This window comes from Trachypithecus francoisi, unplaced genomic scaffold, assembly GCF_009764315.1.
Source record: "Trachypithecus francoisi isolate TF-2019V2 unplaced genomic scaffold, Tfra_2.0 Contig01461, whole genome shotgun sequence".
In the NCBI taxonomy this organism is placed as follows: domain Eukaryota; kingdom Metazoa; phylum Chordata; class Mammalia; order Primates; family Cercopithecidae; genus Trachypithecus; species Trachypithecus francoisi.
In genome coordinates, this window is record NW_022681433.1 from 18,583,962 (window position 1) to 18,608,469 (window position 24,508).

Below are 24,508 nucleotides of genomic sequence, written 5' to 3' on the forward strand. Positions count from 1 at the left end.
GTCCTCTCCCCACCTCTGTGGCCTCCTGTGGAGCTCAACCTTTGGCCTCTGACAAGCACAGACTGGTGGCCAGTGATCCTCACAGCCCCAGGCCAACTCTCTGGTGATTCTCCTGTGAGGGCCTTCCAGGAGCCTGCGAGTTCTCCACTTCCATTTACTGCCCTCTCAGCAGTCCTCCCCTTAGGGACCCTTTGGCCCGTCTCAGGGAGTACATCTTGGTCCGAATTCCTGTCCCTTCTCACTGTCCACAGGGAGATGTTTGGAGCCACCCTGTTGCAGCTGTGCTAGGAAAGTGCAGTTCAAACTACATCACTTTCTTTCTGCACAGACAAGGGAGGCTCTCAGAAAAACAGGCCACATGGAAGGTGATGGCAGAGGAGAAAGATGCCATGCCTTGTTAGGGAAAAAGTAGACTTCTCTGGAGGTTTTAGCACGCTTATTTAAAAAGATGAAGGATATGTGTGAATATAACATTATAATCCTAACGTTTTAATTTATGGCTTTGCATTTATTCAGCGGGCGTTTTCCTGGGGCAGTTTCGTTTTTACTTAGCACTGAAGCCTCAAACACAATATGACATGTAGGCTTGCTCCTGAAAGCTCCTGCCTGCTGTTACTAAGGAACCTCACTGGAAATTCTGTTCCAACGGAAAAAAGATTGGGTAACCCAGTGAACCACTTACATGGATTAATCTATATCCTGATAAAATATTTGTAGTGAGTTACAGTTTTTCATTGCATGAAGACTGATTTGACTTTCACGTGTGTGTGTGTGTGTGTGTGTGTGTGTGTGTTGAATTCAGTCTTATGGAAAATAAAGCATATCTTTGACTTTTTTTTCTTTTTTGAGATGGGGTCTCGCTCTGTCACCCAGGCTGGAGGGCAGTGGCGCGATCTCAGCTCACTGCAAGCTCCGCCTCCTGGGTTTAAGCGATTCTCCTGCCTCAGCCTCCCGAGTATCTTTGACTTTTTAATAGTGTGTTTAAGGATAGCGGTGCCAGCACACATTTGCTTTTTCATAATATAGCAATATTTGGGGTATATAACATATAAACTTCCACATTTGAGCTTAAATATGGCACTGTAACAATATTGTCTTAATATAAGAAGTACAAAGTGACTGAAAAAAAAAGATTTTTTTGGGACATAGTTTTGCTTCACTCTTGTTGTCCAGGCAGGAGTGCAATGGTGTGAGCTCAGCTCACGACAACCGCCACCTCCCAACTTCAAGCGATTCTTCTGCCTCAGCCTCCCAAGTACCTGGGATTACAGGCATGTGCCACCAAGCCTGGCTAAGTTTTGTATTTTTAGTAGAAATGGAGTTTCACCATGTTGGTCAGGCTGGTCTCAAACTACTGACCTCAGGTGATCCACCCGCCTCGGCCTCCCCAAAGTGCTGGGATCACAGGAATAAGCCACTGTGCCCAGCCTAAGTGACCGAAAAATTAAGTGTTTAGAAGCTATAGGAAACAACAGATGCTGGAGAGGATGTGGAGAAATAGGAACGCTTTTACACTGTTGGTGGGAGTGTAAATTAGTTCAACCACTGTGTAAGACAGTGTGGTGATTCCTCAAGGATCTAGAACTAGAAATACCATTTGACCCAGTGATCCCAATACTGGGTATATAACCATAATATTATAAAGCATTCTTCTGTAAAGACACATGCACACGTATGTTTATTGCAGCACTATTCACAATAGGACATACTTGCAACCAACTCAAATGCCTGTCAGCGTTAGACTGGATAAAGAAAATGTGGCACATATACACCGTGGAATACTATGCAGCCATAAAAGAGAATGAAGTCATGTCCTTTGCAGGGACATGGATGAAGCTGGAAACCATCATTCTCAGCAAACTATCACAGGAACAGAAAAACACCACATGTTCTTACTCATAAGTGGGAGTTGAACAGAGAGAACATAAGGGCACAGGGAGGGGAACATCACACACTGGACCTGTTGAGGGGTGGGGGCAAGGGGGAGGGGATAGCATTAGGAGAAATAGCTAATGTGGATGATGGGTTGATGGGTGCAGCAAACCACCATGGCACATGTATACCTATGTAACAAACCTGCATTTTCTACACATGTATCCCAGAACTTAAAGTGTAATAATAAAAAAGAACATATCTGTTTATATTCTTGTCAAGGTTAACATTTGCTTACCTAAGTGAGTTCCCGCCTTCATTAAGGTACTGGCTCCATTTTTAGAAAAAGAAATGCACATCTTATACGTCTTAAATTTTGCAGCTTTTTCTAGACCTCTACGTATGTTCAGGGCCTTGGTATCTTAGGGAAACAAATTACCTTTCTCACAATGATGTTATTAATGTAATCTCTATCATGCAGGTTGCCTATCAATTAAGAAACTAGGAAAAGAAAGGAAGGACATTAATAGTCAAAGGTTAAGGTGTAGTGTGAGTTGCACTGGCTCTTCAGTGATGTTCAGACATAGCGACTAGAATAGCCCCATAGGCACCCAGGCCTTGGTATTTGATGGTAAGACACTTAACAGGAGATGGCATAGCGGAGGCTTTAGTGACAGACCTTTGCTTTCTTCTGAACAATTAGCCTTCTTTGACTGTTTGGGCATCAACTCTCCTGGGCTCATTTAACTGATTTTGCTTCCCCTGTGTTCCTGGATGACTCATTGAAATGCTGATAGGAAATAATATAAAATGTTCTGCCTCCTTTGAAGGTAGTCTTCAGAAGCATTACTAGAAGACAGTGTTTACTTTGTATCATGATGGTTTTGATCATGACTGTTGATTTACATGACAGCTTTGGACCTCTGCTAGCTGCATCATTGGTTTTATGATAAATGAGCTACTTATATGAAGACTTAAAATATTCTTCAGACCGCAGTAATTGCCTGTGACAGTGCTTTAAAATGAAATGGCTACAGGTGAATAAAGCTTCTGTGTAGGTTACTTCCAGTTTGAAAATACATAGGTCGTCCCTGTTTTTCCTCACATTTATGCCCATAAACATTTTGCTTCTTTCCTAATTGAACTTACAGATGTTGGGCAAACTTTATTGAGAAAAAGGGATAGAGTACTTACTAATTTTTAATGCTAACAATGTTGAAGCTCCAGTGTAGAAGTGAATGTGTGCTTTCTAAGAATCCATCCGTCTCTGTGTATAGTCCCATGTTGGAATAAGCAAAAAATTTCCTAAAGTAATTGAGGTATTACAAATTGCTGAATATGAGCCATGTTGTGATTTTTTTTTTTCTGAGCAATTTTGTATACTCGATTCTAAATTTGCAAGAGTACTTTTAACCTACAACAGGTTATTCTACAATAGGTTGCTGTTTTATGTTTTCACATTTTTTCAAATAAGGAAACTTAAAGACTTAATATGTGTAGGATAGTTTAAGTGCCCCATGTAGACGTTATAATCCCATGAGTTCAAATCAAGTTAACATTAACCTGCATATAAAAGTCTCTAACAGTCTTTTCTTCCCTGACTTACAATACATTGATTTGTAGAGATGACAAGAAGGATGGGCTGAAGTTCTATACTGATCCTTCCTATTTCTTTGACCTCTGGAAAGAAAAAATGCTACAGGACACAGAAGACAAAAGGAAAGAGAAAAGGCGTCAAAAGGTAAATACTTTCAGTATGGGAAATGTGCATATCAGTGTTTAAAAGGAGATTCTTGTTTAGAAATAGAAAATTATTTAAGCGGTTGAGATATTGGATATAGTGCTGAAGTTTTTTTAGAGGTTGCATTTCTCATGAAAGATCCTGACAATTCAGTCTAACGCAGTAATACTATTTTTCAGTAAATACTGATTTGTTCCCCAGCACTTGCTTTGCTTTAACAAAAGTAGTTCCTGAACTTAGTTTTGCTACCATGTTTTAGTAACTTCTCTCCTGCTTTCTCAAATTTTTGTAAAGCAGTCAGTATTCCAAATCAGATACAATGATGTGCTTGTGTCTTTTTAACATTTTTAATTGTTGGGTTGCCTTCTAGCTGTAATTAAAATCTTGGTGAGATGTTCACATGGCATTGAGAGGCATATGTGGTTTGCACATTCAGGGGATAGGATTTACTGAAAAGGAACTTCCCTTTAAGGGGTAGGGGTAGGAAGAGACTTGCAAGTCTGAAGGTTGAGAAGTACCTGCATTGCAAGCAGTCATCAAAGGAGAAGCCCACGCTACTAAGGTAAAGGGATTTGTGTTTTGAAAATTGTTCCTTTTGGACCCAGAAATTAGACTTAGGCCACTGAGTGGAATAATTCTCTAAGGACAAGTATTTTTTAAATATTTTTATATATCAGCTATATTTAAAAATGACCATCCAGTTTGCTTGACAGATTAGAGCACTTTAGTTAGGAGAAATGCTTAGCATTTTGTGAGCTGATAGCCTTAGGGTTTTGAGGCACTGAGGGTGTTGGCCCAGTAGGAGTGACAGCTTGGTTTGGAGGAGAATCTGAAAATCGAAAACAGCATTTAACTGAGAACAGTTTGCAGACTGCTGTTGTAAGACACCATGACTGGTTCCGGGAAAGGGGGATGCAAAGGACTTGGTCATTCACACAGTCTTCTTGTGCTCATGGCTTTGGGAGATTTAATTGGGATATATCTTGGAAAAGTTGCTAGGTTTTACAGAGCATTCAAGTGAAGAAAAAAGAAAGATACCAATCTTTTGAGTGGAAAAGGAACAAATATTTAAAAAGCATATTTGTCTTAATCCTCATGCTTTTTTATAGTTACAGGGGAAAAATGCTGGGGCTTACCTGCCTTTAAAATGTGCCTGCTTTTTAAAAAAGGCCTTCTAGGTTTCCTTTCTCAGTGATGCTTTTGGCAAAACTGTTTAATTTTTTGTCACTCTTCTTGAAGGGGAAACAATTTTTATGTATGAATATTGTGTCTTTAAAATCACTTATTATATCCTGGGCTGTTTTGTCTCATTCTACCTTCCTCAAACACATAAAATTCTGATAAGAATTTCTTTCATTCACTTATATAATGACTTGATGTTGAATGCCTTCTAAATGCTGGATTAACAGTGGCAGAGAAAAACAGGATTACCACCCTCATGGAGAGGACAGTATAATGAGGGACACAGGCCTTAAATAATCATGCAGCCTCGGAAATGGGGAAAGAGGGAGAGAAGTTTCAAAATGTTCATCTAGGTCCGCTTCCTATGGAAATAGAAAATGAGGCAAGATATTCTTTATTCCCCAGGATTTCAGAAACCCAGATCACGTTCAGTTTGCAGTTGACAAATCTGAAGAAAAAATTAGTTTAGAAAATGTGAGGATTAAAAAACCCACATTTTTGAACTTTGCTTCCTTTAGTTTGATGCTTTAAAAACATTAAAAACCTCATTAGACAAGTATGAAGCTTTAAACATGTAATGACACTGTTGGTAAGTGTGGTGACAGAGAAGTACAGAGCACTCGGAGTGAGATGACCTGGGGCGTGACTGTGTACACACAGTGAGGGGTCAAGGAAGACCTGTCTCAGGAGGCGTCATGCAGGCTGGGATCCACGGGAGGGGAGCGGAAGTTAGCTCAACAATGGGAGGGAGCTACGGGGAGGCTGGAGAGGTGGGGAGCAGATGAGGTGGCGTGCTTCCGAATTGAGGAGACTTCTAGGTAGCAGTGCCTGAGATCATCCTGGGGGAGGAACTGGTTTGGCAGCTTCTAAGGATTTTAATGTAGGCCAGTGTAACTGGAGCCTGGATTCATCACTGTTCATATTCTTTCATGTTTGGTTCGCATGCGCTTGTGGGTCCTGTGTGCATGTTGATAGGTAGATTTGGAGACTGAACCATGGTGAAGAAAGTTGCAGATATCATAACACTTCATCCCTGAATTTGTCAGCATACATCTTTTGAAAAGTAAGGGGAATAGTTATTCATTATTTTTAATACGATGGTTCTTAATCAGGAGGCATATTGGAATCACGTTGAAATCGCCCTCCCTCACTTTTTTCCTTTGGTTTTTCAAAGTACACACCCAATACATGCTGGTTGTAAAATGTTCAAATAGCACTCCCTTCCCTGAGAGGACCTAGCCACGGTGAACAGCTTGGTGTGCATCTTTTAAGACCTTTTAGCAGTCATAAATGTATGCATAAACATTTTACAAAGTATTTGTGTATACATAGTTATATTATGTATGACTTACACACACTGACATTATTTAAAATGTACTTCATCCTTTTTAATAGTTGTGTAGTATTCTGAAATATAAATGCTTCATAAATTACCCATTACTGTTGCTTTTACAATACTGAAGTGGTTATCCCTGTACTTAGGTGCAGATAATTCTTCAGGATAAATTTCTAGAAGTTGAATTGCTCTTATTGAAGAGAATGTGAATTTTAAATTTTGAAAGATAGAATTATATTGCCCCTAATCTTTAAAAGACTGAAGAACTAGTTTATGTTCTTACCAGGTCTTCTCCAGTCCTGGATATTACTTTCTTTTTGATGAAAGATTGAATCTGTGTTACATCTTCTCATATGCTTATTAACCATTTCTGTATCTTCTGTGAATTTCATGTTCACATCCTCTGTGGATCCATGACTAAAGCCTCCTGGATGCCTCTGAAAACGGTCCAGTTTTCTGTCTTCACCACACCCTTGGACCACCTGCCGTTCTTTTACCCTGTACCCACTTAGTAGCTTTCTCACTTGCGTCCCTATCTTCCCTCTTTTAATCTGTTTTCCACAACACAGAAAGATCTTCTCCAGTGCCTTCTCAGCATGTCAGCCTTCTCTTCTCGTTCTTTCATGGGTTCCCATTGCTGTTGGGATAAAGGCCTCCAAGGTCTTCCTGCCTTTCAGATCTTGGGCCATTCACCCCAATGTACCATTTGCCTTCTTTTATTTCTCTGAGTGCAGTGGCATCCTCCTCCCCAGAGTCCTGGCACAGTCTGTCCTCTCCGCTTGGCATACATCTGACCCATACTCCTCTGCAGAACTGATGCCACTTTAAATACACTTTCAATACCCTCAGTCATTCCAGGATGCCTCCCTGACTTCCAGACTAGACACACACACACACACACACACACACACACACACACTTAAACATAAAAATATATTTGTAAAAATTAATACATTTACTTTCATAATACATTTATTCGTGTCCTCTTATGGACTGCAGGCTCCATAAGGGCAGATGCCGTGTGTGTGTGTGTGTGTGTGTGTTTGCCATTTGTGTTGTCAGTGCCTGGTGCAGTACCTTGGGCATAGCACTAGAAGTTCATGCTTGCTGCCTGGCTGTGGATTTGATCATTTAGCCAGCATGCATTGTGTATTCTGTATAAAAACAGTATGTTGAGATACCACAGGACAAGAGGGAAATGTGGGAAGTAAAGACACATGATTCTTATCCTTAAAGATCATAAAATTTTATGAAGGAGGCAGGAAAAACTTACAGGCACACATAGAAATAACTTCTCACCTTTCAAGAAGCACCTGTGTAAAAACTAAGTATTTGTTGAATGAAACATTTTCTGGCCAAGTAGGGCTAGAAGAAGAACGACTCGTTTTACGGGCAGGTAAGTTTTTATCTTCCTTAGTTTTGTGTTAAACTGTGTACAGGATTCACTTATTCCGTAATCTTTTAGAAATTGGGAACAGAATGTTTTGAATTATTTTCTTTGAAAGATAATTGTATGTTAAGAAGTCAGTCAACATTGTGTGGTGGCGGGAAATAATTTCTCTGTGGGATTTCCAGGTCGTTCACCTGTATAATATAGATCTGAAAGACCTTGTTTCGGTTTAAAACAAGTTACAAGCCTATTCAAGTGAAAGTTGTTTACTTGAATGAAAACGATGGTAAGCAGCTCCTACGGCTCTGGCAGGGCAGCTTTTTGTTGATTCTGTTTTGCCGGTTCTGTTGGGTAAGAGGAGCACCTGCTGCTTGAGAGCTCCTGTAACATGAGGGTAATCGAAATGCGAATATGTCTTGTCTGCTCATCAGGCATGGGTCTCGTGCATTAGAACTGCATTTAACCAGCTGTTTTCCTTTCCCTTCTGTCTTGGCATGCTCTCTTTCCTTTCCTGGACATCAGGAGCAAAAGCGTATAGATGGCACCACCCGTGAGGTGAAAAAGGTTAGAAAAGCCAGAAACAGGCGCCAGGAGTGGAATATGATGGCATATGACAAAGAGCTTAGACCCGACAACAGGTTATCTCAGAGTGTGTACCACGGAGCGTCTTCCGAGGGATCCCTGTCCCCAGATACTAGGTGTGTGTGTGTCGCTGCTCCCCCCGATGCTTGGGCCACTGGGTACTACCTGGTTTTATTTTCATTTGAAATGCACCAGTAGCTTCGGGGTTTATGTGGCCCATGATGCCTTCAGAGTTTCCTTAAAACTTATTTATCTGTATTTTGATTTTGAAATAATACTTGAAGACAGTGTTATTTTACATTGGGTTCTTTTGATTTTAGAAAACCTCTCTGACTTAAAATGTATTGTTGAGTTCATCTAGATGTAGTATTTTAACACTGATTCTGAATTTGGGGTAACTACTTATGACTTAAGTTTTTACTTTAATAATCATTTAATCCTTTCTCTTAGCATGGAGTGTTGAATTTCCTTTGTCACTTGGTATCTAAAAATGATTGGTAGGTGGTAAAGTAACTAAGGAGTACCTTCATTGTTGCCTTTAGTAACCCTTTGAAAAAATGAACAAAAGAGAGATTTACTTCTTACTTGAGATAACTTATATATTCTAATTTCAGGAGAAGAATTCTGTTGGCGTTTACTTTAAAATTTATTAGCAATTAAGTAAAAATATTTCTTGTAGGCGTGAATGATGTGGTCATTAAGTCACACTTATCACCAAAGGCATTCATTGAACAACAGGAAATGACTAGTCAATGTTAATGTTTGATTCCATTTTCTGTTTCTGCTTTTGTAAAGTTGTAGTCTTCCATTTGCATAAACCCTTACTGGCATTTAAAAATTTGAATAGAGAATTCTTACAATATGTGATCAAGAATGTTTCAAAACAGCAGCAACCTGGACTTGGGGTTATATCTGTGTCCTTTTTCTCTTTTTCTGCCTTTGTGAAACTCAGCATTTAGCACAAACTCTTAACATACTACATGCCTTCAGTGTTCCCACCCCAGAAGGTCTGTAAGTCATTGGGGGGATGTGAGGCAAGTTTGGGTAATTTTTCTGTACAAACTGTTATTTGTTAAATATTAGAGAATTATTGGACCTTTAACCGAGTTTTAGCCTCGTTTGAATTTTAGTGTGAGTTTATTTCTATAGAAAGTAAGAATTGCAACATAGTTCTGCTCATAGTTCTTTGGGTGGGGAGGAATGTATGAACTTAATAGCTCCCATGATACCAATCTTTTTTGTTTTTCTAAATAATCTGGCTATGATTGTTTACTCATGCAAAACATATACTTTGTTTTTATCCTATATAGACTTTTCAAAAATAGATGCATATGGGAAAGTGATGGATTTTTAAAAATCTCTCAGTTGAATGATATTCCTTCTAGCATCTAAGATTATTCCATGCTGAGTATAAAATGGATGGTTATTCAGATATAGTCTGCTTTTGTATTTATGTTGCTTATGTACATCTGCATTTCTCTTAATTTTCAAACAGTAAATCTGGTTGTCAGTTTTATTTCTTCAGAATTCCTTTTGTTGTCTCCTACTATTTCCCATGGCTTCTCACTATTTGCATACCTTATTTACTATCAGAGGAATAGATTATAACTCATCATTGTATTTGGATTATAACCCTTAATTTAGAAATTTTTAATTTTTTTTACTACAATGTCAGTTTTTTATTATAAAGTAACACATGCTTATTATATCTGGAAGTTACAGGAAGAAATTAAAATGAAATATGATCTATAGTCTCACCATCCGAAGAAACTGTTGTATGCATTTTAGTGGTCTTTAGTCTTTTTCTATATATGTGTTTCTTTTTTCTTTTACAAAATTGGAGTCATGCCATATTTTCTTTCTTTTGACTTTTAAAAATTATATCCCATGTTTTAGGTGTTATTTAGAAACGTGATTTTTAATGGTTGTATCTGCTCATCTGAGTGCATCCAAGATACTGAGGGAAATATGAATACCAGGTTTCGTGGTGTGTATATGCCATTATATAAGTAATATACTGCAACCCATCTGAAATTTTTGCTCTCTCTCTAGATTGTTAGGAATGACTTGTTCCTGAGCATGAATTTAAGATGAGCGCTGGAAAGTGCTTGCCTGCCACATGACCTGCTCTCTGTCACTGCCACTCAGGGAGTCGCACACCTCCATGCCCCATTGTCCTTATTTTTTCTCATCCAGTTTCGGGCCCTGGTGCAGATCTCTGACTCTGCCTGCCTGTCTACCCAAAAAACCCTGGGGGATGTATTGGCCTCTTCACACTGAGTCTCTACTGCTGTGCCTACTTCCTCCTGTGTGGTGTCGTCTCTGGCCTTCCCGGCCCTCCTCCTCCCATGTCGGTGTTGTCTCTGGCCCTCCCGGCCTCTTCCTCCTCCTCCCATGTCGGTGTCATCTCCGGCCCTTCTGGCCGTCCTCCCACCGTCTCTGGCCCTCCCAGTCCTCTTCCTCCCGTGTCAGTGTCGCCTCTGGCCCTCCCAGTCCTCTTTTCTGTAATAGGTGATCACTGACCATCATGAGGCCTCGGGATCTCCACTCCCTCCACCTTGGCCATGCGTCTGCAGCTGGTTTCTGCCTCCCCACTGGGAGTGGGGCTTATCTCCAGCAGCTGCCTGCTCCTCCGTCCTCCTCCTGCCTGCTGGCGCATCCCTTTTGTATGGTCCTTCCCTCTTCAACTGACCAGTCCTCTCTTCCCCCAGCCCCCGTCTTCCTGATGGGCACCCTTCATCAGGGTTCTGCCCTGTAGAAATCTCTGGTTTCTACTTCAGATATTTATTGTGTCTTCCTTCACCTCTGCCTCCATCTGGTTAGCCCCTTTTCCTTGCTTGCTTTCTACCCTGTGTTGCAAGGCTCCTTGACAGGGATAGCCCTCCCAGTTATGCCACAGTATGGTTTCCTGCCCTCATCTCATCAGAAGCTGTCCAGATGTGGCTGGAGGACTGTTTCCTTTAAAAGGTTGCACTGTAAGCCAGTGACTCGTAGTCAGGCGCAGAGTCAAGCACACATCTTCAGTGTCTCCAAGGGATATAGGTACTTACAGTTTTAAAATATGCTAAATCTAAATACAGGTCAGGTCCTTCCCCCATTAAATACATTTTTAAGTCATTTACTAGCAGCTCACCTAGTTCAAAAGACATTATCAGAAGTGAACCATCATCCAGAATTCATACTGCAATTAGGGAAGAAAATAATGAGTAGTTATTAGTTGTTACACTTCAATTAAGGACGGGAAAGGGAAAAGAAGCTGTCTCTTCTCATTTAGAAGGTTTTTCTCTGCTACGCTGTGCCCCAGTTAAGAAAAGCTCCTGACTGGAACTCGAAGGTGGAAATGCAGCGTGCATCTTCCCTGCTCCCTCAGCACCCCGACGTGTGCGTCTTCCCTGCTCCCTCAGCACCCCGACGTGTGCGTCTTCCCTGCTCCCTCAGCACCCCGACGTGTGCGTCTTCCCTGCTCCCTCAGCACCCCGACGTGTGCGTCTTCCCTGCTCCCTCAGCACCCCGACGTGTGCGTCTTCCCTGCTCCCTCAGCACCCCGACGTGTGCGTCTTCCCTGCTCCCTCAGCACCTCGATGTGTGTTTGGTATTTCCTTCAGAGAGAGAAACACAAGCTGAACCCTAACAGAAACCAGCAAGTAAATGTGAGAAAAGTCAGAACAAGAAAAGAAGAGTGGGAGAGAAGGAAAATGGGCATTGAGTTTATGAGTGACGCAAGGAAACTGGAGCAGGCAGGGAGCACCACAGAGGACAGAGTGCCCGGCGGGTTTGTTGTTTTGCTTTCTTTGGGTTCCCAGACTCAGGCTGCCCCTGCTTCTGCCGCCATGAGAGGATGTACAGCCCCTCCCGGCCACCTGTCCCATAACCTGAGCCAGGAGCGTGTGACTGTCTTACTAACGCCCATGGCGCTGCTAGGCTGCCACACTTGGGTCCTTCCTCTCCTCCTGAGGGCTTAGCTGGAGTCCCATCCCTGCACCCCATGCCTCGCTCAGCTCTGCTCCACTAATCCAAAATCCCATTCCTTTCGGAGTTTCACACCCAGCGTATGTGCAAAGAAAATTACAGAAAGAAGGCCTTTCCATAGTGCACCGCATTGCTTTCTTGCCTTTTCGTTACATACACTTCTTCTGTTTCAGAAAAATGTGATTCACTATACTGTCTTCTCGATTTCTTTTCCTGTTCTTACTGTTAATATTTATCCAGTTCACCTGCCATTTTATATTTTCTAATGATATGCTGTCAGTTTCATTGCCACCAAAATCTTCTGCCTTATATCCTATTTCTAAATGCAATGGTTTCTCTCGTAGCCTTCTTCCTTAGAGAAAACGTGTGCTGAAATCCTGTGAAAAGGAGGCTCTGCTGTTTCCTGCTTGCCAGTCTGTGTGACTTATTCACTTCAAAGCTGTGAATCTGAATCCATGTAACACTGGGGCTTGCTGCTGACTTATAATCATTATGTTGTTGCTTGGAATCTCTCACGGGGCTAGACCTAGTTGATAGTAAAGCAAATTAATGTCTGATTTTTGTGTATTAGCAATGTTATTATTCAAATACATCCGTATGCCTGTTAGCCGACAATTTTTAACTTAATTTAAATTTCCCCCACCTCTTGTTTTCAAATGCCAGGTCACATGCGTCGGACGTTACGGATTACTCTTACCCGGCTACTCCCAACCATTCTCTGCACCCCCAGCCGGTGACCCCTTCCTATGCAGCTGGTGACGCGCCACCACACGGGCCTGCAAGCCAGGCTGCGGAGCATGAATACCGGCCCCCATCTGCCTCGGCGAGGCACATGGCCCTCAACAGACCTCAGCAGCCGCCGCCCCCGCCTCCCCCTCAGGCCCCAGAGGGGTCCCAGGCCTCTGCACCGATGGCTCCAGCAGACTACGGGTAACTCAGTGTGCCTTGTACCCTAATCCCTACTGGCCTTGCATTTGAATCTTGCTGTATGTGGTAGGAGAATTTTAACTCTGTTATTTTAGAGGCCAGGATAGAGTCAAGGATGACTGGATGTAGATACTAGCAGCTCTAACATTCTGTGTGAAATAAAGCAGGTGCAGTGTAAGCTCAGACTTACAGCCGAGTCTCCAGCCACACTGTGCACGCATGCGTGTTCCCTCACACACACTCTGGGTGTTTGAGTGACTCTCTAAGCCAAGGTATTGATAAAGGGTATTAAGTGCTGATTTTGTGAACCTGTCCCAAACCCTCAAGTTTCTGGGCGCATCCTGGGTGGCCACAGAGAACTGTTCTCACAGATGAGAAGACCACACCGCGCAGCTCCTGTGCCTCACTTCTCAGGCTTGACCAAAATCTCCTTTCATGACCTCTGACCACCCAGACATCATTCTGCCCCAGGCCCTCCTGTTTCCTGACAAGTAGAATTCAGAGACCTTCATGTTCAGGCCTGTATCAATTTAGGCACCCACCTCTCTTTTTTTTGGCTTTGCCCTAGTCCTTAAAGACTTCGTTCCTCAGAGTTGGTGCCCAGGAAAGTTACTGTGTGTCGGCGTCCACTGCAAACACGTGTCTGCGCACCCCTGTCTGAATGACGGTCCTGCTCTCAGAAGTGCCCTCCCTGGCCACGCATGCCAAGTCAGGTCCCCAGAGTGGCTTGGGGCTGTGTCAGGCCAGGGGAGGGCCCATGGTCCAGTTAGTTTGGAAGACTCTTGGCTGAATAGAATTCAGCAGATTTCTTGGCTGTGTGACTTTTCGAAGCTTTTGATACATACCTGGGCACTGCAGGCGTGGGACATTTCCACGGGGGTGGGCTAGAGAATGTAGAAAGCTCCCAGTCTGGTTGACCTTAGGACCCTTCAAAGACAAGTTTGTGAGCTACCGCCTCGAGATCCCAGTGTGAAGGCTGCGCTGCGCTGCCGCCCTGGCCTCTGCAGTCAGCTGCCTGGTTCTGCCTTTCTTCAGGAAGTGCTGCACTTTTTGAGTGTTACTCCTTTTGGTACATTTCAGTAGCAGGTCTTGACTTCTGTCATAATGAATAATGTCAAACTGTGACGATAACTGACCCAAGGTGTGCATGTTCGCATCCTGCCATGATTGAAGTTCAGGTGACAATACGTGTTGTGTCTGGGGATGGCTCTGTTAGGCGTCTGAGAGCTCACAGGACGTGACCCTCTCTTGTTCCCTTGGTGACTGTGTGCCTCGTATCTCTCTCAGGATGCTCCCAGCGCAGATAATTGAGTATTACAACCCATCAGGACCACCTCCTCCGCCACCTCCTCCTGTGATTCCCTCAGCACAAACTGCCTTCGTCAGCCCTCTCCAGATGCCCATGCAGCCCCCGTTCCCCGCATCAGCCGGCTCCACGCATGCGGCTCCTCCTCACCCACCCTCCACTGGGCTCCTGGTCACAGCCCCGCCACCCCCGGGCCCGCCACCTCCCCCGCCAGGCCCTCCTGGCCCCGGGTCTTCTCTTTCATCCTCCCCAATGCATGGCCCCCCAGTAGCTGAGGCGAAGCGGCAGGAGCCAGCACAGCCACCAATCAGTGATGCTCGAAGCGACCTCCTCGCTGCTATTCGAATGGGTAAGTGGAGCCCCCAGACACACAGCCTGCCTTTCAGCAGGAAGTTTCCTCGTGTCTCCAGCCAGCTACAGCCTCCTTGTCTTCAAATGACTACTCACTGTGTTTTTTAAAATAGAATTAAAGGGGTCTTACTTGATTTTTTTGTTTTCTTTTGTTTTGTGTTTTTGAATAGTAGATGTGTTTTTGTCCACTGTAAGGTAAACAAGTTGTGATGAAGAATTGAGAAATGGCCGGGTGCGGTGGGCTTATGCCTGTAATCCCAGCACTTTGGGAGGCCAAGGCAGGCGGATTGGTTGAGCTCAGGAGTTTGAGAGCAGCCTGGACAATATGGCAAAAACCTGTGCCTACAAAAAATTCAAAAAACATTAGCTGGGCATGTTGGCCTGCGCCTGTAGTCCCAGCTACTCAGGAGGCTGAGGTGGGAGGGTTGCTTGAGCGTGGGAGGTCAAGGCTTCAGTGAGCCGTGGTCACACCCCCGCACTCCAGCCTGGGCAACAGAGCGAGACCCGTCTCAAAAAGAAAAAAAAGATTGAAATTAGGAAGTCTTTACTTACCTAGAAACCAGAAACGCAATAACTGAAGTGATCAATTAATTACTTGGATCTCTGCATTCTACTCTAAGGGGAAAAGTATAAATGAAAGAAAGTGAGCTCGTATTAACGATTTCCTTAAAAAGAAGAGTTTGTCCTGGACTGGTGGTATTTGCCTGATGTCCTAAGCCAGTGGGTTTCGGCATCCGTACTATTGAATAGCATAACCCCTTTTGTCAGAGGAGAGTCCCGCCCTGACCCCCTGACCACGAAACACATGGGGACAGAGCATCTCGGGTGGACTGGGGTGGGGAGTCTGCCTTCGCCTGTCTTGGGCTGCCCAGAGAGCCCCTGGCAACCTCTAGTCCACACCATGGATTCTTAGCCAGGTCCCAACCCAGTTTGGTCGAGGGTCACTGACATGTTACGGGAATATCCAAGAGCTTCTCGCCTGTGGGGAGCCTCACAGACTTGGTCACAGTTCAGTCATCTCATCTGGAAGTGACTGAGCAAGGAGCCTGGCTGCAGCCCGCCAGCTCAGCGTCAGGGATGTCCTTCAGAGGAGCTGTGATGCTGCGGCCTCTGCGTTTTTCTTGTGTGCCCAGGAACCAGGCCCGCAGTGGGGCCCACGCACCCCTCTAGAGACACCAGGGTCCTCTGTATACCTGGATATCATTGACACACTTTTATTTTGTCAAGATAAAAAAATTCCTAGAAGTATATTAGCTCATGAATATCAAATTTGGGGTCATTGTAGGACAGTGTTGGATTTGCCTTTTTTTTTTTTTTTTTTTTAACACCTTATAAACCCTGTCTACCAAGAGTGGATACATAACCTGTATCTGATCTTGAGGAAACATCTGATACACCCAAATGGAGAGACATTCTGCAGACTAGCTGCCTATATTCTTCAAAAATGAGAAGGTTGTAAAACACAAAGACTGTGAAGAACTGTCCAGATTAAAGGCCATGAACAAAACTTGACACCACTGTCACAGATAATTTCCACTGGATTCTGAACCAGGGGATAATCTTTTCCATTTGCAATTAGATTGGGTCTTTTTGCAAAATTTGAATAATATTTGTAAGCTAGGTGGTAGTATTGTATCCAAACGAATTTTGTGATTTTGATTTTTTGGGCGGGCAAGGGTTGGTAACACATGAACATTTTAGGGGTAAAGGGACATTATATTCCGTTCACTCTCAAATGGTCCAGAGAAAAGTGTCTGTGTCTTTCTGTGTAAAGATGATAGGGGAAGATTGGGAAATAAATGTGGTCAGATGTTAGCATTTGGGGAATCCAAGTATATGGGAATGTTTTTCTGCTGCTCTCATAGCTGTTCTGTAAGTCTGAAATTATTTCAAAACAGTTAAAAAATGAATGGATACCAGCTTGGGCAACATTGCAAGACTCTATCTCTACAAAAAAGAAAATACAAAATATAGCTCTGCATGGTGGCGTGCGCCTGTGGTTCCAGCTGCTCAGGAGGCTGAGGTGGGAGGATTGCTTGAGCCCAGGAGGTCGAGGCTGCAGTGAGCCGTGATCATAACACTGCACTCCAGCCTGGGTCACAGAGTGAGACCCTGTCTCAAAAAAAAAAAGGAGGGGGGTAAACATTAAATCATCAAATATCTTTACTTCGTTACTAAGCTAGAAAGTAGATGATGGTATTTTATGTTCATTTCCACAGTAATTGTTGAAATAAAGGTTTCTCAGTTACTTCTCGGGTTAGCTGAGAGTGAGTAGCGTAGAGTGCTGCCTAGTAGATGTCCTGTGATGATAGAAATGTTCCAGCCTGCAGCGTCCCAGAGTAGCCACTAGCCACATGGGCAGTTCATGCTTAGAAGGCTATATGTGGCTAGTGGCTGCTGTCTGGGATGGTGCAGCTCCAGAATTTTCTCTAATGGTGTTCATGTACACTGAAATTATGAATTTTTAATATTTTAGCACGTTTGTTTGTTACAAAAAATCTTCTTACTTTGAATGTGTATGTTTTTGCTCATGAAACTTTTAATATTCCCTGAGCTTTTCTCCCCTCAAATTTCCAAACCTTTCTATCCTTAGTGTCAGTAGGAAAAAAAAAGTCCAATAGACATATTTGTTTGTTAATCTTTAATTTGGAGCTGGCAAAAGGATGTGATTCTGAACCACGGGTTGTGTCTGCAGGAATTCAGCTGAAAAAGGTACAGGAGCAGCGGGAGCAGGAGGCCAAGCGGGAGCCTGTGGGGAACGACGTGGCCACCATCCTGTCCCGGCGCATCGCCGTGGAGTACAGCGACTCTGATGACGACTCAGAGTTCGACGAGAATGACTGGTCCGACTGAGCGGAGGCCGGCGCCAAGGCCGCATGTGGGAGCGTGTTGAAGAGTTTAAGTGGTCTCTATACCCAAATAGTGGTATTCTAATCCCGTAGCATAGCACCTTTTGTATAAATAATGTGATATTGCTTCTGCACATCCAAAAATTCTGGGTCTTTTCAGTATTTACTGTGTAATACTTAAGTGCCACTGAACATAGCAAATTGTGCTACACATGGGGAAATAGGCTGTCACTATCGCATTGTCCTGAAAACAGCATCTGCTTTCCTCTTGACCATGGGAGTATTTCGTGCAGTTTGGGTTTACTCTTACTGATCAGTATAACTCTGCAGACTTGCTGTGTGTTTGTAAAGCTGCCTGGTGTTAGGTCTCTGCAAGACTAATGACTATGTCAGAGTGATGTCTTCCAACCAGTAAGTGATATTCTTTCACCACTTTGAGTTTTCCTTTTCTTCTTTTAAAGGATGTGTTTCTGAAGAAATTGGTTTTAGAGGGAAAGGTTCAACAAATAGGGAGAATCCAAGGTTTCTGCTTTCAGTTTCTTGGCTTGGTAGCCTCTAAGTGAATCTGAATGCTCTGCTGAATAATTTCATTGCCTCCGCTCACGCCTGTCAAATATGAAATTGGAAGGGCCCTTTTCAGGCTGGGTTCCCTGTGGGCATTTGCTTAGTAAATGCCTGTGGATGGTTTTGCAAGAGAGTTCAGCAGCTCAACAGTAATGAAAGTGAAGAACAGAGTCCTTTTTCCTTCCTGGGGCCATTGGGGATGACACTCAAGATACTTGCCAGCCTCTCCAGTGTGGGCACCAGCTGGCCAGAACAGATGCAAGCAGTCCATGACTCTGGGAGCTACACTGCTGAGCTGGGCAGAGCTGCGGCACAGGGCCTGGGCTGCAAAGGAGCCCCGCTCCTTTAATTTCCTGACAGCTGTGTCCTTAGTGAGCTGCAGGAGTTCTGAGCTCCTCAGCGAGCAACAGACAGCGCTTTGGATGGCACCTTTCGCCACTTGGTCAGAATTTTGAAAGCTTAGGTTTAGGTGAAAGTAGATACAGCTATTCACCTTTCACGGTGCTGGAGCCAGATTAGGGATCACTCCCGTGAGGAGGGCCTTCACCCTGTCCTAGAAGCACACGGTTCTCCTCTCTCCTGTTGTTGGCACATTAAATGATAAAAAGCACCTCCTGAGATTCCCTTGATCAGCCCTGCTGCTGTAGCACACACAGCGCCACGCCCTCGCCTCTGCCCTTCCTGCTGTTCCCACGTGGCAATACCAGGGACCCACGGGGACACTCAAGAATGAGAGCTTCTGTGTTTTGTAATTCTGGATGAAAGATAACTGTTTGTGTTGAATAAACAGGTGCTCCAGGCTTTGATTATAGATGCGACTTCAAAAAGATGCTAAGACCCTTGACTTACTAAGGACTTTAACCTTCTTAACAGTATTTCATATGCATTGTGGTTAGTTACTTAGTTATGATGGGAAGGGAAGAATCTGGAGCTAAAAGCAGAGCTGTTTGAGGTGACGGTAGGAATGTCACCAGGATGGTGACGGGGGTTTTAGTTAATGCATCTGAGCAAGTCAGCCAGCCCCGAAATCCCCTCGGCGTGTGTCTCGCGTGGATACCTGTTGAGCTTGTGGGCAGTGACTGCACAGAGCCTGTCGATTGGGTTCAGTCACGTACATCTGAAGCCCTGAAAAGCCTCATGTCTGCATCCCCTTTCCAAGGCTGCTTCCCTGGCGTGTCTTCTCTCCTCTGTCCCAGGCGCTGGGAGCGGTCTCTTCAGCGTCTTTTCCCAGAGCTGGTCACCACTAGGCTGTCACTGTAAATTCCTTGAGTATAAGTAACAGTTATTAATGAACTTCTCAATTTCTAAGTTCTCTTTTTTGTTGTGGTGGTTGTTGTTGTTGTTAAAAAGGGCCTACTACACTGGCATTATTCTTAGGACTTCAGTGGCTTTCAAAGTCTGACTTACTTGGCTTTCTTGTTCCTTTTGCATTAGGAGTTCCTCGTGTGGGTCTGGAACTCCCATTTGGTAAATGCTTCTTTGTTTTCTATGGCCCTTCTGTTCTCAGGATGGAGAGAACACAGAAGCTACTATCCATGTCAGGATTTATTCTATTTATATCTTATTACAATGAAATTAGTGGCACTTTATTCATAAATATTCATGAGCCTGTTAATTATTAGTTGTCTTCCTGTAGTTGAATCAACAAGTTATTTTCAACCCAGTTTTATGACTTGTGAAAAAGCTTTTGCCCTGTTGTGTACCATAACCTTTAAAAGAATGGAAAATGACTGAAATCCAATTTAGATTATTTTTAGAGTATTTTTCCAGCAAATTCAACTTATTGTGAAATTTAAATCCAGATCTTTTCTAATATGGTATTCCATGAAAAGAATAAAGAGAAGATTTGAATTTTCAGTTTCATTTTCAAAAACTATTTACCAAAACAAATGGAGAAGAAACATTCAAAAGCACATTTCATGTCTACAAACTTTATGTTATAAATTACAGTTATAAATTGTAAGGCAATTTTAAATTGTCCCTTGTATTATTTCTCCATGTTTGTTTCAGTTTAATGTCTCCTAAGCTTTTTTCTCATAGCGTAGCCCTAGGGAAGGGATGGGAAGGTTGCCCAGTCCCTGATGGCTGTGCACACAGGAGACGGTGGAGCACAAGGCGAGTTTGCACTGTCAACCCCAGACCGTAAGCTTGGCTACACTGATGTTTTTCTTTACTAAGGATACTACTCAAAAGTTAACATTTTCACCTCAGTAAATTTTTAGAACATCAAAATGTTTTCTGAGCACCAAGTGGCTAGGCTGTAAAAGTTTTATAATAATTTGCAATTACAATACATGATGCATTTTAATCCATTAAAGACTAGTGGGAATGTATCAGCCAGAGTAGCAAGTAATTTTTGTTTTATAAATCATAGTATCTGTCATCTTGCAGTATTACCAATGCTGTTGTAAATTGAATTTAAAGTGGTATTAAAAAAAACTGTTAAACAATTTTTATCTGTTTGTATATCTTACTATAGATTATGTACAAGTAACATCTAAATAAAATTACACTTTTAACCCTAAGAGGTTTTGCTTATTAATAACAGTGTTGTATGTTTGGCTCTTTTGGAAGAGAACTTGGTGTTAAATGGTTTTTTGTTTTTGCTTTTGTGTAGCATTTTCCTTATTAGACAACAGAAGACACTGCTTTGGTTTCCATTTCTACATAATTTTTGTGTCACCAGGAGTTCAGATTGAATTCCTGAAAGACTCGGGGCAGCATTAGTCTGGTTAGAAGGAAAGCCATGCTGAGGGTAGGGAGCACCTGTTGAGAGGATAGAGCCTGGGGCAAGAGGTCTTAACCACATTTACTCTCAACGGTAAAAGTGAATAGCACGCTGTGGTATGTATTGCTTATGGGATGTTTTCATTTCATCCTTACAATAATCCCTAACGTTCTGTTTCATGTGTGGGAAACTAGAGTGAAGCTAGGTTACTCTGTCAGGGACCTTAGTCAATAGAAAACTCAGTTCTGGGGCAGAATCACATGTGAGGGTAATGGGAGTCGAGATTGGGTGGGTTAGGGTGGCCACATACATCAGAGACAGCCAGACTGGAGGTCAGGCTTCCTGTAGTAGCTGCTTTCAAGTTCCTGATGCACACGGTGTGTACCTCTACCATGGCACACGTCATGTGGTATGATGGCTGGTTTGGTGTGTAACTTTTCACTAGACTGTGTGTTCCTTGTAGGCCTAAGTCATCTTTGCATCCTGAGAGCCTTGGCACAGCACCCAGTCTCCTAGGCAATGAATGAGCAGCTGCTTTTTGCATGATTAGATGAGTGGATGGATTTCTGAGTGGTTTTCTTTAGCAAAAAGTAAAGTGTGAGCAACTTTTTAAAACATGGCAAATTCTACCAAATACCTTGCATTTCCTCCTTAGTACTTGTCATCTGATGTGCGGCTCCCTCTTTGTGGTATGTATTCCCCACCAGACTGAGCTCTGGGACGCAGGAAGGGGCCTGTTTTGCTGCTGTATCCTGTGTCTTGAGCACAGCGCCTGGCACTTTCTAGGTGTCACATAGTTATTCACGGATCGTGGTTCATAGGGAAAGAGGGGGGGCTTCTTCAACAACTATTTGTGAGCCTAATAAGATTTTAAATACAGGGATATGTGTAAAACGCTTGGAAGAGTGCCTGGTGCTAAGCAGACACCCAGTGGATGTGACCGCCCTTTTTGTCTACAAGCCACTGGCTGGAAAAGAGTGGCAGGCCGGGCTCTGCCCTCACAGGGACTGCTCATCTCATGAGAAAAAAGGACATTAAATATTGTCGATTAAGTAATTTAGAGCATTTGACATGTGCTGTAGTTTGGGGCAGAATGAGAAGTGCCCAATCTCAGTGGGCCAAGGGAAGCTGAGATTTGAGAATGAACAGAAGTTAGCACAGGGAGGGAAAGGAGTTTTTCAGTAGAGGGAACAGCATATGCTTTCCCTAAGGTGGGAAAGACAGTATGTGGTGAGAATGGAACTAAAGTGTCAGTGGAATGGAAGCACTTAGAGGAAGAAGTGTCATGAGATGGGATACAAAGACGCTGGAAACCTCCCATGCCCAGCATTTGGGATTTAGGGAGCTTTCTGAGCCAACAAACCCCACCATGATAACATACCTGCCATAGCTGCATACCTATCAAAATCTTCGTATTTACAGCCTATTGGTTTTTTATTGATCTTGATAGCCTCCTGCCTTAGATGGCATTAATATTAGGAAGGATCTTAGGTCCGTTTTATTTATATGTATTTAGCAGGCATCTTAGTGTTCTTCTAGTCTGGCTCCTAGCTTTAAAGATGGGGAAAAGGCCATTGCTTCCATTGATGGGGGCTCAAAGCTTGGTCTCTTAACTCTTGAATTGAAAATTCAAGAGTTCAAGAGTTCAGTAAAGTTGTTCAGTAAACACTCATATACCTCTCTCCATCTATTCATCAGTTCTTATTTTTTATGCATTTCAAAGTAATGTGTATACTTCACCCCTGAATTCTTCAGTGTACATATCATTAGAGTTTAATATTTATAACGTTAAATATACTTAGAGTAGGTTCAATGACTCTATTCAGTCATCCGTCATATAATTTGCTCTTAAGCCCATCTAGTAAATTTTTTATTTCAGACATTGGATTTTTTTCACTCTAGAATGTCCTGATGGTTCTTTTTTTGTTGTTCATTTATTATAAGTGTATTTTCCATCTTTGAGCATAGTTATACTGGCTCTTTAAAAATCTTTGCTAATTCCAACATCTGGATATTTTTTCAGGATCAGTCCCTATTGATTGTTTTCACTCCGAGTGCATGCCTAATAGTTTTGGATTGTATTGTAAACTTGGTGGATGATATATTTTAGAGACTCTGGATTCTGTTATGTTCCTCCAAAAAGTACTGATTTTTTTTTTTTTAAGGAAGACAGTTAACATGGCTAGATTTAAGCTCTCAATTCCCCACTGCCCCCATCACCCAACGCACACACAATGCATAATAACAGAAGTTTCTTAAGTTCTTTTAACCTTAGCCAGGCTGCTTGGAGTTTCTTTGACTCACGCTTGGTTACAGGATCAAACAGAGACTCAGGCAGTTTTACACAGAATTTTTGGATCCCTCTCTGGCTCTTGTTTGCAGGAACACTTCACTTTCAATCTTCTTTGATCACTCTGAACTCAGCCCTCTCATTTTTTTAAGCCAGTAAGATTGTGGGTTAAGTCAGCCAGCTAAGACTGCAGATTTTCTGTTCAGGCTTAGCTGCCTGCTTGGCAGAACAGGGCCTGCCCTCACCAAAATGCCTTTAATAATCAGAAACACAAAGCCTTTTTCTTCTGCCAAGCATCAGCTCCCCCTCATGTGTTTCTGGTTTTGATTTCTGTGCAATGCCTTCGATGGCTGTGAGGTGTATTTTGTCCAGTTCATAACTGTTGTCGTAGTGATATGGTCTGAAATGAGCTAGTTCTCCAGTCCCAGAAGCCTCATTCTATAAATATTTGATGCAACATTTATTTTAAAAAATGTTAATGTAAATTTAAAAATGCAGACTGATGTTTAATACCTAATTACAACAAATGATCAGCCTCTCCATTTTTCTGCCAGGCAAACTTGTGTTTGCAAGGACCCCACAATAAAACTGGTGACACAGTTCTTTAACAAAGTGATATCCAAGTATTGCATGATGTGATAGGAAACACGTATCTGCATCTTCTTATCTGTGAATCAGAATGTTAAGGCCAGGTGCTACAAAGTGCTATCCAATATTGCGTGATGTGATAGGAAACACGTGTCTGCATCTTCTTATCTGAATCAGAATGTTCTTTAAGGCCGGGTGCTGTGGCTCACACCTGTAATCCCAGCACTTTGGAAGGCTGAGGTGGGCGGGTCATTTGAGGTCAGGAGTTCGAAACCAGCCTGGCCAACATGGTGAAACCCTGTCTTTACTAAAAATACAGAAATTAGCCGTGCATGGTGGTGGGCGCCTGTAATCCCAGCTACTCGGGAGGCTGAGGCAGGAGAATTGCTTGAATCCGGGAGGCGGAGGTTGCAGTGAGCTGGGATTGCGCCACTGTACTCCAGCCTGGGAGACAGAGCGAGCCTATGTCTCAAAAATAAAATAAAAAACCAAACCCAGAATGTTCTTTAAACTGTACAAGCAGAACAGTATGTGAGTCTCATGGGCATTAGGACTACTTTAACAAATTGTCAGCCTTGCCCCCAGTCTCCATTTTTATGTTCACCAAATGACTTTAATATTTTCACTGAGTTTTATAAACTTAGATTTCAGGAATAAATCTATACACATAAAATATTTACTTTTAATTACTGGGGTTCATTTGAATCACGGGTTCCACTACCTAGAAGTTTGTAACCACTGCCTAGCATCACCACTATGTAAGGGTTCATGTGGGGCCGTGGTATGGGACCGTGCACTGCGCTCAGATTTGGTGTTCTGTGAAGACAGTCCTA

General features: G+C 42.9%; 1 protein-coding gene across 4 annotated transcripts in view; it reads left to right on the forward strand.

Annotated features, from left to right (window-relative positions):
* The window catches only part of WASF3 (WASP family member 3), a 136,361-nt gene extending 115,767 nt beyond the window's left edge, over positions 1-20,594 (forward strand). For 3 of the 4 annotated variants that reach the window (XM_033237112.1, XM_033237127.1, XM_033237118.1), the window contains 5 exons: positions 3,496-3,613; positions 8,044-8,219; positions 12,736-13,002; positions 14,287-14,654; positions 17,352-20,594. In XM_033237112.1, coding sequence (XP_033093003.1) covers positions 3,496-3,613; positions 8,044-8,219; positions 12,736-13,002; positions 14,287-14,654; positions 17,352-17,509 — 1,087 coding nt within the window. In that variant the 3' untranslated portion in view covers positions 17,510-20,594. Of the gene's footprint in view, positions 1-3,495; positions 3,614-8,043; positions 8,220-11,708; positions 11,876-12,735; positions 13,003-14,286; positions 14,655-17,351 lie in introns of all 4 variants that reach the window. The other variant, XM_033237137.1, reaches the window with a different exon arrangement.
* The last annotated feature ends 3,914 nt before the right edge of the window (positions 20,595-24,508 follow it).